Source organism: Sinohyriopsis cumingii, chromosome 7, assembly GCF_028554795.1.
Source record: "Sinohyriopsis cumingii isolate HCF-2022 chromosome 7, ASM2855479v2, whole genome shotgun sequence".
Lineage (NCBI taxonomy): Eukaryota > Metazoa > Mollusca > Bivalvia > Unionida > Unionidae > Sinohyriopsis > Sinohyriopsis cumingii.
The window spans coordinates 2,889,237-2,905,661 of record NC_142967.1 but is presented as its reverse complement, the minus strand read 5'-3'; the positions used below and the strand labels follow the sequence as shown (position 1 = coordinate 2,905,661).

General features: G+C 36.8%; 1 protein-coding gene across 1 annotated transcript in view; it reads left to right on the top strand.

Annotated features, from left to right (window-relative positions):
- LOC149794641 (zinc metalloproteinase/disintegrin-like) overlaps positions 1 to 16,425 on the top strand; it is a 79,597-nt gene that overhangs the window by 23,798 nt on the left and 39,374 nt on the right. The window contains exons 4-6 of the mRNA XM_089963947.1: positions 2,544 to 2,679; positions 6,831 to 7,053; positions 11,758 to 11,836. Coding sequence (XP_089820073.1) covers positions 2,544 to 2,679; positions 6,831 to 7,053; positions 11,758 to 11,836 — 438 coding nt within the window. The remainder of the gene's footprint in view (positions 1 to 2,543; positions 2,680 to 6,830; positions 7,054 to 11,757; positions 11,837 to 16,425) is intronic.

The window sequence follows — 16,425 nt, the reverse complement described above, 5'->3', positions numbered from 1 at the left end:
CAGTGAGATTGTTTTGTCTATTTCAGTCATGCGACAAATGATAGTAGCTAGAAAGCATTGGTGAATATTGGCATTATTTAATTTAATTTGTATATTATTTGAGTTTATGTTTAGAAAAGGTATATACCTTAGCTATCTAAGTATAATTGTAATAGGATAAAGTCGTGTGGGGTTGGATTTAGGAGAGGACACGGAAATTAATTTCGCAAATGACATGTTCAGATATAAAGTAATTGAACTACGAATAAATCTGACAACATAACTAATGCGCATGAAGTACAACAATGGATTTAACAGAATGATGTGCTCTGACTTCAACAACGGATATAAGATAATAATATCGTTCCTAAATTAGAATAATCAGAGCATGCAATGTCAACGAGTAATCAAACGATAATCAACGTCTAGAACTGCTTATTGCATTTGCATACAATTTTTGTAATTCCATTCACTTGGTATATTCATTTTAGGCACATCTGAAAATTAGAGTATATTTTTCCTTTGAATCCTTACCTCTTTGAATCAGCACACGTAAATAAAAATGTTACATTTTCCCATTAACACTGAAATGGTTCAAAAATTTTGTAGAGATAATTTCGCTGCACATTTTGCGGGGTCAGCCTGACACGTAAACATTAAGTTTGACGTATGGGTTATACTCCGCATAAATTGTTAACTGCCAGTGATCTAATATCTTCTGCATCGGACATGAATTGAATTTTAATCAGGACTCGCTTGGATACCGGTTAGAGCCAGATAAGAGTGTATTGTTAACGCAAGATGAATAGCGGTAAATGACAGCAGTTTGAGACGAACCAGATAAAAAAAGGAAGTCGAGGGTCATTTGAAACAAGTGTTACAAAATTATATCTTCAATGATAGTTATAAATAAAGGCGGTCTGGAGAAGATTATTCTTACATTAATGGGGGTAATACAATAATTATGACGGTTAAAGAAGTAATCCAGATCGGCTAAGTTAAAGTGGGGTTAGGGTGTTCCCAGAAACAAAATTCAGGGTTTTAAAATCTCCTTCGCTATATTAGTCAGTCCAAGTTTTTCTGCCGAGGGTAAATTCTGAGGGAAAATTAACAAGTAATTTCCCACATTAAATAACTCGTCCACAGGGACAGCTAGGGTCTGGAACTTCGTGAGACCCGAAACCAGAGAAGAGGCAGAGAGAATTCGCTAATGATAAAGCGAGCGAGGGCTCCGGAAGGCAAGGTTAGCCTCAGTTGCAGACAATGTGTTCATTGATGAAAGTTTGTAATTATTGTTGAATTGATTCATACTTCAAATTTTCTTTGAATTCAAAACTAACCGTGCATGTTATATGATTCAGTTATTTTAGGATGTCATAAATAGTTCGTTTAATGAATGAGTTCTATGCAATAGAAATCATGTAGTGTATATTTCACTCACTACTTCTGATAAAAATTGTATGAATATCTAAGTTATCTGTTTTAAATGATTGGTATCATTTATGCTGAGGGTTGATTTTTATATCTCGGGAAATGTATGTCAGTGACTCGTTAATTGGCAATATAACGTAGTTAAGACAAAGAGTAAACCCCATTAATTCGTGTTCAATTAAGTTGTGAATTCTCTTCAACCAAGAATCCATTAATGTGTGCCGTCTCTCTTAATTCAGTTGGTAAGTTTATAGCCACAGCGCGGCAGTAGTAGTATCTGAGCGGGCTAAATATGTCACGGTCTTAGCAGGAATGTGAGCGCAGCTAGAAAGCCATCCAGTTCACGTTAATAGGGTCTGAGTGTGTACTGGGTGCTAAATGACCAAAGCTAGTTCTGTTGGATTTCGATAGACGACACATCAGAAAGAGTGGGAATAATGGTTGACCCCCATGAAAGGAAAAACCTGACACGTATTTAGGTTCTGCACTATCTTTTATTCTGGAGGAAATATCTTTCTACCTGTATTGCACAGTGGGAAAAGAGTATAGTCTGCAACCAAGTAGTTGATGACCTAAGAGACTAGAAGAGCGAGAAAGGAGGAGAAGGAAAGAGAAACATAGAAACGCCGACCTATCATCAGCAGGGAGTGGAAAAAAAGACCGGAAGCACCAGGCGGTGTTGTCATGCCACCAGTTTGAGTTCGATCAGTCACTCGATCATATAATGAAATTCGTTCTATCAGTATAACATAACGGTTAATTGAATTTCGTATAATGTTTGTAACTCTAATTCTGAGATAAAACGAATGATTTCAATGTCGTGTTCGATTTCATTTTATTTATGTAATTGATTAGATCGTACTTTTTTACATAAGTTGGATCTTGTTTTTCTATTATCTATCTCTGCTCAGATCTATGTTATTCCATGCATTAATTTCATGTTTTATTTATTGTTTATTCGATTCGGGCAATAACACTGTGGTCATTCATCTCCTAGATAACGATAACTAACAATAATAAGAAGAAAGCGAGTTGATCACAGCATCTTCACCACCACCTCTTGACATACACCAACGCTGTTAAACACTTTTTATAGATACACTCGTTCAAAAGTGTCAACTTTTCTTCTCTAGTTGGGCAGTTTCACAGTGGGCGGCAGACAATACATGCTAGATTTGGCTCATAGAGCAATTGAGTCGAAATCACTCCTGACGCCTGTTGAAAGACATCCAGAAATGAAAATTAGCAGGGAAGGGGATATGGTGTTTTGTAAGTACGATTCGTGATGTCTTTTGATTTTTAATATATGTCTTGATTAATTTCTGTGTTTATGCAATGAAGCAGTAATAGTTATCTTAAAGTAGCGAAATCGGACGATTCCTAAATAGGTTGCACAAATCTGGCTTCCTTTTGATTTTCAAATTCCAGCTCTGAAGAACAAGTGGTATACAGATTTCAGTGTTTTCCCATCCATGTCTCAGTCCTGAAATTTGTAAAATCGTATTCCGCTCTGAGTTCTGACTCTTAATAAGGTTAAACTTGAATTGTGCGCGAATCATGGGATGAAAGTACATCGCATACACACAAATATTGTGAGCTACATTACAAGGTTTCATTCAATAAATTGAATGAAAATGGCCATAATTTACTTTTCAGTTATTGCCACCACGATTATAATGTTAGCAAATCCTGAAATAACATAGTGGCCACCAAAACTGGGTCACTTTAAAGAACTTTATTGTTTCGATGCGAAGAACGTTGTTGTTTCGATACGAAAGTTCTTGGATATATCTATGCCATGGAAGCAAGGACGTCGTTTAAATATTTGCTCATGAGCATTTTTTTGAGCGAGAAAGAATAATTAAATTCAGGAATTTGATCATCAGGACAGTACATTACGAATCACTGTTTTCCAAATACGGGTAGACATTGCACGCGCGAAGCCTCCAGCCGATTATAAACGGTATAACTAATAGTATTGTATGTAGCACATATCGTATACAACATGACTGAGATAATTTATGTTTGAATAAACACTGGCACAAACGTAAGCAGAAAAAGAACTGATTTTCTGATGGATCATGAGGATTCCTTTTCGTCTAAAAAATTAATAAATAAATAAGTACGCAAACGTCTGGTATATTGTGACAGTCTCCATCTTACCGTCCGTCTTTCTGTGTTGACTCCTGAGTTGGGAAGAGGTCAAACGGTCAGAGTACATCCATTTCAATGTTATCCCCATTGGTTAATATATAGGTATAAATTTGTATATAGGTGGTAATAGCAGGAGATACATAATTTTATGGACTTCAGCTTACGACGCCCTGAGTCAGGATCCAAGTGTATGCGTTTGCGGGAAGGTGCGTGAGATGGTTTAATGTGTACGGAATTGTATGATGGAGAGACGATATTGGGCAATTGATGAATAAAGCGTGTTTATTTTCTCTGGCACTAATTTGGGGTGGCGACATTTTAGTAGGGCTTCCGTGTTGTTGTTGTTGTTGTAGGGTTTGATGCCACTTTTCAGCACACGATACTTTCTCCCAACATGGCGGCCAGTATTAATGGTGGAGGAAGAACCCGGGAAAACCCCAGAAAGAACCACCGACCCACGAGAAGCTACTGGCAAGCTTTCTCACATACCCACATTGGCCGAATCCGAGACTCGAACCCACGCAGACAGAGGTGAGATGGCAGTGATCCGTAACGGAGAGAGCTTTAGACCACTCAGCAACTCGGGGCCCCGGGCTTCCGTGTAAAGGCAATACTATTTTATTTATTTGAAATATTACACAATATTTATTTCCTAAGTAGAAAACAATGCTTTGTTTAAATGTACACATTTCAATATTAAATTTATGTCTTTGGACAGAATGACGTGTTATTGGACGGTTGTACCGTCCGTGGCGCCATTTATTTGCACACCTGGCTCGTACTATAAGATTTATATGTAAGACATCTATCTTGTTTTACTTTTTATGAACTTTTTAAAATCAAATTCACTACAGTCGTGAAATATTATATGATCACAAATTCAGTTTCTCTCTTTAATGTGTTGTCCCATGGATAAATTCCTTGATCAAGGCCACCACTTTAGGTTGTTGTAGATATTTAAATTACCCTAATTCAATTGACTTTATGACTGGAATACTATATAATCCCATACTTCATTTCTCCCAACACCACTGTTCCTCAGTGTTTATGTCCCTGCGTGGGACCTTGGGGTCGACAAGAACGACACGACGACGATAATGATTTAATACTCGTTCTTATTATTATTATTATTATTATTATTATTATTGGCGCTCAGCATTAAGAGGTTAGTGTTAGGACTGGTCGGCCTGGTGTCAGGATCATGTGACTGGGTGGGACATCATGCTACACGTCTGCGGCATGATGCCACGGTGCTAGACATCACTATAACCTGCCGCATTGCGGACATCGTAGCGATATGACTAAAAAGTTTTTAAAGTTACGTTAAAAATCCATGTCACATCACATCCCATTATTATTATTATTATTATTATTATTATTATTATTATTATTAGTTTTCCATTAGTTGCCAGTAGCAGCAACAAGCTTAAATAAACTAGCTGACATATAATAAAGTTGGGTTCGAGTCTCGGATTCAGCCAGTGTGGGTATGTGAGAAAGTTTGCCAGTAGCTTCTTGTGGGTCGGTGGTTCTTACTGGGGTTTTCCCGGGTTCTTCCTCCACCATTAATACTGGCCGCCATGTATAGCCTATCGTGTGCTGAAAAAGGGCGTTAAACCCTACAACAACAACAACAACAATAATAATAATAACGTTAAAAAGTTGAATTCCAGTAGAAACAACCAGGTAATCATTAGAAAACATAACCGTTTTTCTGTTTCATGTGTTTGTCTTGTCTATGTTTTGTATTTGGTTTTGAAAAAGACTCATTAAAGAGTAGAAAGCGCTCAGGCTAGCTAGATACTAGTTTCGCACTGTTCGTTGTCAGTTTCTTGGATTTATCTTAATCAATCCCTGACACACGTGATCCCTTGCTGGATCCAGTGCACTGGAAAGGATTGTTATTCCCCATATGATTTGCATTCTCTCTCTCTCTCTCTGCATATATATATATATATATATATATATATATATATATATATATATATATATATATATATATATATATATATCCTCTACTTCCCAATGTCAACATGCCAATAGACTATCAGCCTCGTGGTCACGGGGTTAAGCCCTTTGATAAATCGACCAGCTCATCACAGAGACATACAATGGTGTCTTAAACATTTATTGTTTAGCGCATCAAAATATAGTTCATAAAGAACCTCTTCCTCGTATTAGCTCATTAGATGACGTGTGTGTGTATTTTTAATACTTTTGCCCGTTTTGGAGGTTTTGCTTCTGGGTAGACTCTTCTGAAATTACAAGCCGATATTATAAAACCCATAATGTGCATGGTCCGTCTAGTAGCATACAAAGGGCGACATCTGACTACAAATGTTGATTAAAGTGTTTTTAGTATCTCTGAGGAAAATTCTGGTTAAAACCTATTTAATGATCTTTGCAGCAACCATTCATCATTCAAAACCGCCTACGTTAGATCATTTATAAATGTATCCCCACACAAATATATATAATAAAGACATTAACTGGAAAACATCAAAGGTATGTGCAATTTTAGAGCCAATAAAAGCTTGACTTTAGGTCCATAGGTCCATGTCCCTTCTCGTAATGCTGCGTCCAGGATCTGAAGCCTTTGTCATTCTCCCATCCTCGGAGAACATATCAAACATGGTCACCTACACTCAATCGAGAAAGTTGACAGCCGTCAATCAGATGTCACACAACAGAAGTTAAAATGGACTGCTAGCCAGTTTGATCGCCAGTCAGGTATGAATTGTCTTATCATTGTGTTAGCGGACAAAGTCATGTCCAAAAGGTATGGCAAATATAAGGAATTTAATGTATTCTATATACAAATTAGGCTTTTTGAAACTTAGAAAATATCATTATTTTTTTTAGAACTTTCTTCATTATGCTTAAGAGTCTTGATTTAATCAGAACCAAAATGTTTAAAACGAAAAGAACAGAAATTGTTAAGAAATATAAATGCAATGAATATGCGGAGCAAACGTCATTTTTTCCACAAAGGATCAATTGGTGCAGACGTAGTTCAGATTTGACTCGCTTTTTCCCACACCCGCCATCTCGGGTTGTATGCAGGTTCTGAAGAGCCTCGTCGTCATCTACTCATCCGTGGGAAGTAGCACTAAATATAATCTCTCTCTCTCTCTCTCTCTCTCTCTCTCTCTCTCTCTGTTGCGGAGCTCAGATGCAAAGAAAGTTGACAAAGAACGAAATATTGGACAATATAAATTGTAGATATCAAGTCTAGTTTAAGACTCTTCAATTTCTATTTTTAACAGATAAGTCAGATTCCCTTAACCCAGCTGTTGAGAAAAAAACCAATGACTCTGATCCTATAAGATCAGATGTCACTGTTCTCTCCGGACTGAAATCGTCACCACAGCACCAAGGAAGCAAAACTACCAACACAACTAAAATCAAACGCAGAAGTAAGAGAGGCATTCCAAGTGGCACAGATATTGTGGAAATAATGGTATACACGGATGAGGTAATGTGTAATAGGTAAGACTGGATAAAGTATAACGGGTAAGATTGTTACGTTACGATAATCGACTCGAGCCAAGTGCAGTTTTATCCTCAAGTTTCTAGAACAAGGCGGATTATTACAAGACCCGACAAGTTCCTCGGTATTGGCATCATGTCTGTACGAACAATGAATAATGTCTGCAAATACTTCTTACAACAGCCATCTCTCTCTCTAGACAGAGACTTGAAACGTTTGGAAATGACTGGAAACTGGGTTGGCCTGCAGATAGTATCGACGGTTCTATAATTTTCTTGCATTTCAAGCGGGTGAGGCTAGAGCGTGATTAGTTTTTCGTAATATTCAATAACTCATGAGGGGTTAGTCTGACATATTGGAGATTTGCTACATGTGACGACTAATCCACATGTCAGTATGTAACATATACTTTAATTTATTTATGTTTTGCACATACCCATTTTGTGTTTTATTTTCCATTAAAAATGACAGCTTTGTTGTCACAGAAATTTGTGGATCGGGAATAGGGGATTGTTTTCTTTCCAAATATTGTCCATTGTTAGTTGAGACTTTAAATCCGTAGATTCTAGTAACCTCTAAATCCACAAAAATATGTTGCAGTTGCTAAAGCGTCTTAAAATAAATAACAGAAAAAAGCGAAAGTAACACGTTGAGTAAATTTAAACTAATTTATTTCTCTAAGTTACAAAGTGAACATTGAAAAGCAAATTGCAGTACTGTGAATTAAATCCCAAATAATTCCCGATGTTTTATCACATGTCCAAAAGTAAAGACTATTTGGAATGAATTTCAATAATTGAATGTCCGGATGTATGAGTGGTCTTGAATAGGCTGATGTACAAATGGGCTTGATGTATCATAATGACATGATCCATAATGTGTTTGAATGTAGTTACTGTCCCAAAGTAGTGTTCTAGTCCAAAAAGCCAATTAACAATTTGTAATTCCATTGAATAATTTAAATAAATGATTCCTCTCAAATAATATCTGAGCACAGAAGTAAATGATTTTACGGCCTGAACTTAAAACTGGACTTAATAATTTTGTTTATCACAAAATAATAATTTCACTTCACATGAGACATAATAAAATGCCAGGATGTGGGTCACAAGTGTGCTTCCAAAACAATTTAAAGTTTGCAATTAAGGCAAACGGAGTACTGAATATTTAAATAAACAGTAATCATATATTCATTCGACAGGCATGAAACGACGAATTCAGACACGAAAGAGCCATTACCTCTACGGTCTATATCCTATGGTAACCTCCCATCCCCCAAAGTCCTGAATTTGGCCTCCAAGTTGTAACTTTGAAACAATCGGAATTTATACCCTGTAACTATATGTATACTTACACTGGGAACGAAAAGACAGTTTTTGTATCTAACCACAACTGGCTTCTGTGTGTATCCTTACCACCGTGGGATTTAGTCCTAGATACACAAATTTAAAAGTAGGGATAAGCAAAGGAGCGCGACAACATGTCTTTTACACAGTTTGGCAAATAAAGCATTGAGGATTCGACTATTCATAATCAGTTAAATTCCACTTTGATAATCTACCCATTCAGTGGGTTGGGTGATCTTGTAAGTGTCCGAGTAAGAAAGCCTTTATATTCATTTTAGCCATTGCTCTTTGTGTCTCTTGCTGTATACATATGCCCAAGCATCATATTTTATCCTAGTCCCGTCTCTGTTGCTGCTCATTGTACTGCATGCGATTTTGGAGGTAATTAAAATATGACCTTTGAAGCTTGTGATATATATATATATATATATATATATATATATATATATATATATATATATATATATATATATATATATATATATATATATATATATATATATATATATATATATATATATATATATAAATAAAATGTGTGTGTGTGTGTGTGTGCGAGCGTGAGTGGTGGGAGAGGATGCGGTAGGTCGCGGGTACGAACCACGGCCGAGTCATACCAATGACTTCTAAAAGTGATGCTAACAGCTGCCTCGCAGGGCGCTCAGCATTAAGAGGTTAGTGTTTGGACTTAGTACAAATTTAAATTTCAGTTCCGAAAATTACACACCCTAAAAATTCCCCCAATAAAATAACAATCTCAGGAAATTACATCATAACACAACGGTGGATAAATTGTTTGACTGAAAGCGCTGGTGCACAGAAGCACGTCCGTACGGCCGGAATAGAATAATCTCCGCTTTTAGCAATTACCATAATATTTACCAAAAAAGCATCATAACCTTGAGTGTTTGTAAAATAAACATCCCTTTTCTGCTCTGCTTTGCCCCACCGCTACCCATAATCTGGTCTCCTACGGTTAGATCCTAGAGGATTAAGAATATACCTCATGACTAATTTTAGCGTCTTGACTTAATTCGTCTTTTCATGCCGAGTAAGTGTATATAAGGTTACGAATGCATACTTGCACGCTTGCATGCAGATAACGAGTGCCGTAATAATGACGTCGTCGTCAACGACAAAAGGTAGGGTGGTCAGGAGGAGGAGGACAATTTGTTCAAAAAGAAAACTGCGTGGCAGCTTACATAGCTACGACGAACAACGATATAGAGATAGTTTGTTGAACCGATTGTATTCCTAAAATAAGATTTACCCAAAATTCTTTTTATATCCGGTAAATCTGGAGGATGATGTGGATAAATCCATCGTAAATCGCCCCTTTTATTAGTGCAAGGTAAAAAATAAATGTTATTTTATACCTGAATTACTTTCGGATTTGAAAATAAGATGCTAATTTACATATTTCGCTAATTTCACAGAATGAAACGGCTCTTTTACGCATTATTTGTTCTTGCTCTTGCGACGTTGTAAGCAAAATATCTTTTCCGAGGTGTATACATGTATTAGCTCAAGTTTCTCCCAGCGAATGATATACATCTGGAAAGTGTATAGGAGACGGTCATTCTAGAAAACTGGTTACGGTCTATGTATCATTCATGAAGACTTCCGCATGGCCTTCTTAGTCCTCCGCAGAATGAAAATATTACGGAATTACGCAAAAATCAGATTAAACTAAAATATGACAGTCAAGGAAGGTAATCATTTTGAACTACTTCCTTTGCACTTTAATTAAAATATGATTTACACAGATCAGCTTGACAAAACGTATATTGCTTGTATATTTGTAATAGTAAACTGCTATTTAATTTTTTTTTTGTGACTGACTTTGTTCAGTAATTGGGGTAGAGGCCTACATGAAAACTCAGATATTTTTCGTTTCTTATTTGGTAGACAACATAGTACGTATTTAATACTTGTCAATGATTTTAGTTTAAAGAAAAAAAAAAATTATTCGTAGATATTAAAATTTTTAAAGAAGTTGAGTTCAAGGTCTAGTTTATTTTAGAAACTAGGAATGTTCTAGAAGTGATATTATTTATGAATTTAATGGAACAAAATGACTTTTGACGCTCGTCCTTGTTCTGTAATTGTGTCTTAGTTCTTTTATATAAATGTTGTTTACATCAATATTAGTCGTCCAGTATCTTAACATCAGTCTTATTAGAATTAGTTTGTCTCCAGTTGAGAGGATTTACTTTATTTAAATTATTCATTGGAATTATAAAGTGTACATTACTTCTAGGACTAAATCACTATCTCTGAAAATATTGTCAATTCATTCAAGGATATTTTAGATTATATCATTGTGATACAGCAAGACTGGTAGAACATCAGCACTATTCCAGGCTATTGGCACATCAGTTCATTGAATAAAGGATTTTATTCATTCAAAACACCACTGGAATTTCTTCGGAATACTTTATAGTTTTGGATTTGTGATAGACCTTTTAGGGCTATTTGAGATTTAATTCACAATGCTGTACGCCTATCTTCTTTTAAATTTTCAGTTTGTATTCTAGGGAAATAAATTATTTGCTATGTTTTACCAAACTTGGTTTTCGCTCTTTTCTGTTACGTATTTTATGGCCACAGAGTCGTCCCGAAACACTTAGGCAGTTCTTCCTGCAAAATGCAAGGCGAAAATAGCGCGCATATAAGTACACCTTACACCTACTAGATTGTTCTCTTGTTACAAAAATGTCAGAGTAGTTAACTGTTGCTTTCTCGTTTGTCGAAGATCTCTTGAGAGTCAAGATTTCAACCAGACACCAACCAGTCTTAGTATGGCTAAAGAAGATATAACAGAGAACGCAAAAGTTGGCTGTTTTGGTTGGTTGGTTGGTGTTTAACGGATTATCAGCACGTCAATGACCATAATGTGCTGAATCGACCAGAATAATAAAGTGCATTTTCCAGGGACAACCACGTTGAGTGGTGACCAGAACTTGTTTTGGTATGATTCGAGATTTCGACCATTGGATTCGTTCTTATCATTTGTTCGTAACAGAGTACAGGTTGATACTATCAGTTATTTATATATTTCTGGTCTTGTCTTGCAAAAATTAATTTGTTAATTTCGGTGGCAGACATTGGCTTACCGGGGTAGGATTCTAACACACGTCCTTAGGGTTGTGATTCTGGTTCTCTAACACTCCTCCACCACAGCTAAAATATGGGTTCACGCTGCCACTGGTCGTAGAAAAATAGTATCTCATTTGTTCATATCAGACTAAAAACTACTGATTCAAATACTTGTTATATCTCGCACATAAATAAATTGTTCATTTATCTTCCTATCTACATTAACGAAATATTATTGCCTGAATTCTTTCTTTCTAGATTTTTTGTCTTAAAGAATAGCGATAAGACAGCTGGCCTTGAGGCGACACGATTCTTCTACGCCCTTCTAGTAAATGAGGTAAGTCAGTTACATCATAACGTTTGAATACTGGACTCCCTAGAAACCGGAAAATAAAACCTCTAAAAAGTGATTCTCACAGTGTCTCGTACATTAGCCCTCACCGTGAATTTATCTCGCTCAGACGAATGCATTAGCCCTCGCAGTGAGTCTCTGTCTCTGTCTGTCTGTCTCTCTCTCTCTCTCTCTCTCTCTCTCTTCTTATTGCGTACATTGTACAACACAGCGACGTTTTCTCTCCCTATTGTGCATACTAGCCACCATGATTTTTTTGATTACTCCGTATTTCGTTCCTTAACCACTAAGATGACTTTTCTCTGAATGGGAAAATTAGCCTCGAATTTCTTTTTTTTAAAAGTATTACAATAGTCGCTAGCTGTAAAGCGAAATCGTTTAAATACAGGCAAAATAAACTACTACAAACGCAACGGAACACCGATTCCGTTTTTTTCTTCTTCTAAAACTAAATAAATTTTGTTTTCGGTTAGCTAATTATGCTACACTGAATTTGCAAGTAATCTTACGAAACGTGCAAATATATGCCCCTAGGTACTATGGACAAATTGGTGTTATATTGGCCAAGTTTGATCTGTTCCCTAAATAGATATAAACTAAACATTGTATTACCAAATTGTATTAGTGTACTTGTCCCTTTCATACGTGGTTCTGGATTGTTTCTTTATGATCCCTCCCATTCAGTTTGCAATTACTGTTGGTTTTGTCATAATTAAAATACTAGTGATTTTAAAAGCTACAGAACCAGCCTATATATTGAAGTATTAAAGAGAATGCCGCTGATTGGCTGAAAATAAGTATCGGAATTTCAAAACGTAACGTTTTAAGAAGAAGATTATACCGATACCCAAACACATTTTCGTTTTATGTTGCTGTCGCCGCACAGAAACTTCCATAAGATTATGGAAATCTCGCCGGGTTGATTTTGATAGCCTGCATCTATAATTTCATTGTTTTCCGTCTTTTTAAGCAAGTTTAATTTCATATAGATCATGTGTTATATGTGAGCGTGTTTGCAAGGTTGTTTCACAAAATACAGTAATTTTGCAAAATCATAAACATTGCGGTCCAGTGCAGTTGAATCAGTTGTTTATTCTCTGTACAGTCAAATACTGACCATGTAAAAGGACAAACATAAAATATGTCCAACCGCTTTCACACCCATTTCATCTGCCAGTCTGGGTGCATTTGTTTATCAAGCCCACATTCTTACACAACTATCCTCAGGACTCAGCAATCCTTTTGTAGGCGGCGGCCGCGTTCTTAATGTTTTTGTCCAAGTTTTTCAACAATGTTTTGACGAAGGGTTCAAAATGCAGGACCTGACATTCTTGCTAATGTTTAAGAAAAAGTGGTCTTTATCACAAATGTTAGACACTTGCACATAAAGTTGTAGTTGTGCTGTATTCTTCAAACGGTATCGCAAGATAAGTTTGTGAACTGTTGCGTAACGTTTTGTAGGAACAGCTGTTAATAATGTTTGTTACCAAAGTAGATGTCATACATTAAAACATATTAATGCATCATTAACTATAGTGAATTTGTTTCTTGTAATTGTTAAAGATTGGGGAAGTTGAAAAGAAAGTTTCGGGACTAAATTCCCTCTAGAAATATCGAAGTCTTTCATGGTTATTTTTTGGAACCGGAAGCGCAGGGATGGCGGACCCTATGGCCTCGTTTTGGTATTTATTTTGTAAAATCACTGTTATTATACTACTAAGTCCGCTATTGTGCTGCGCTGCTGGGTATATAAATGTATGTAGACTCTTTCTTTATTGATCTCGAGATAGTCATCCCGTCAAGTCCGCGCTCCCTGCTGCTATGCTAAACCCAAATCATCCAACCGTTAGTGAAATTAAATCCAATACAGCGAATTAAACGCGGCGGTCCCCTGCAGCTCTAACAATAGTCACTTCGGCCCCAACATTGTGTACATGGTATAAGTAAAATTTTCCCACCGAGTGGGTTTATTGGCTGATCTACTGACCCACCGTGAGAGCCAGTTAGTTTGTTTTGTTGTTATGTGTGTCAATCAGATGGCCACAAATCCTCCGGCCTTAAAGTGCTTTTGTTTGGGTTGGGCTTGTTGCAGCGATGACGAGTGAGTGAATGGGGGGAAATTAAAACAATGAGAGTTGCTGTCTCAACCAAAACTTTTATCGAGACCAATGCGACATCGTGACCGAGGATCACGTACATTTATCGTTATAATTCAACTAGAACTTGTTTGTTCCTGTAAGAAGAATTTTTAAACTTAATTAAATCCATGTCAAAGGAACACCAAATCCGATGAATAATTTGCAGCGTGTGTGTATCAACCGCAATAAAGACAACCAGAAGATTTCAGTTGTCTCTGATCACTTTAGGTATTTGCACATATCGCAGAATAACATAAATCACATCCGTGCTTTTGTGTCTGTCTCGAGAAATTATCGCAGCTGGATTTGTGTTTGACACTCACAACATCATCGTATACTACGAGGTTATTGATATCCCGATCGAGATTATCGACTGATGTTGCCTCATCAATATCAGTAATAAAGTCAATAATATCATCCCCGGCAATTTATCAGCTGCAATCTCCCTCGCATAATCATTAAAATCCTTCAGCACACTGTAGCATCTCAGATCATCTATGGAAGGCGTCACTAAATACAACTTATCCCATTTAACCATCTCATTCTCATTCGGAGTAATAACTGAGTCTTTTCATACTTATAAAATAATTACTCGAATAGAACTTGGCAATTCTAGATGATGCTTAACGGGTTCTATTTCTTGTATCGCAGAAAAGTCAATGACATCCGTGTTAGTAAAAAATATGCCGATTAATATGAATTTATATTGCGTTCTGTGCAAGGGATTTACTGGTACCAGTCAATTGGCAAAAGTAACGACGTAACGACAAGGAATAAAAGGCGTGCACTTACAGGGAAGTACGTGAAATGTAGCACTAAAAAATACAAGTTTATTTCGGCTCGTGATAAGTTAGGCGGTGATATTCGCTTGAAAAAGTTCCAGGGACTTCATTGGTTATGTATCCTGGCGAGAAACATCTTCCTGGCTATAATTATTGTGACCTGGAACCCGACTTAATATCCGACTCGATGAGCGAAATCAACACAAACCAGGAAAGTCTCCAGTAAATGCGATTGATCATGCGTGTCATGTTCATGATATCGCATATAAAAGTCCAGATTTAGAACAACGACGTGAAGTTGATACACACGCTTAAATCAGTAAAAGATAAAAATCTGGGAGAATCACTAGCTAACTGGCTGATAAGATCTGCGATGAAAGGCAGATTGGTGTTAGGACCTGGTAATTAATCGGCTCATGATGATTATTATTATTATGGAGTCAATTTGTTATAGACCAATGGCATACTGGAGGGGTAGGGTTGCTATTAGTAAATTTGCTGATGCTGCAAGGGTTGCACGTGCTGCAGCTGCAGAGTGCATTCTTGACCAAATCCATATCGACGACGATATCAGTCAGTACAAGCTTTTGTTTCTGATTTTGTTCCTGGAATAGATACATTAGTATTTTATTTACGTGTATCTGCTGGGCGATAACACAATATTTCTCTCGATGAAGGAGAAATGATCGCTTCTGAAGTGAACCACGAACACATTTACGTGATGCGACTATCAGGTCACTATGATGCCATAGCTTCCAAAAATCCTCGTTCGTTGTTTCTGAAATTACTTTACGCATTATCAAGCACTGGACTCTATCCAGCTGTGGTCATATTAACATTTTAAATTCTTTCAATGACTCATTGATTACCCTGTAGTGTTTGAGAATTTCTTGATAATAATCGACAGATTCTTTTAACCAGCAGTGAGGGAGGGGGTGGCCGTGATCGCAGCACATAACAATGGCTATATTTTTGTCAACAGCCATTGAAGAAACATTTTAGCACGTCTACCGATACATTGCATATCTCATCCCAGAAAATAATCTTAGGAATATATTTTTTCGTCTATCCGTTCTGGGATCCACGCGTCTCCTTTCCATCGAAAGAAACTGTAATAGGTATGTGACTTAACCCCTCGTTGTTTCATCTCTCAGGTGAGCTGGTGAGTTGGAGTCAGCACCACCATACCATTGTTCAGGAACAGATTTATTGCGCGTGTCGTTTTACCGAAATCTCCTGGTCCATTAAGATAAACAGTTTTATACTTAGCAACAGGATAATGTACATGCGGTACTGAGGACGGTTGTGACAACTACGAGTTCCTGTAACATTCAGGTAGCAGGTTATAATCTGCATATTCTGAATAATCAAGTATCGTCTCATTCTTGACTCGCCAACTACCACAGGACTCTAGTACCTCGGGAGGAGTTCCTGCCTTTATATCACATTCATCTAACATACCAATATTTGAAATATCGACATAAAATGAATCTGCGGAGACTCTGACCGCTGTATATGGAAATCTGTTTATCATTGATATCAGATTTATGGGAACATATGCTAACATCAAAGATAATAAATGAGTAGACTGCGGTGAATTCCCATAATAATAACACAATAGTACCCAGCTTAGTGCCATCGTTCAAGAATATAC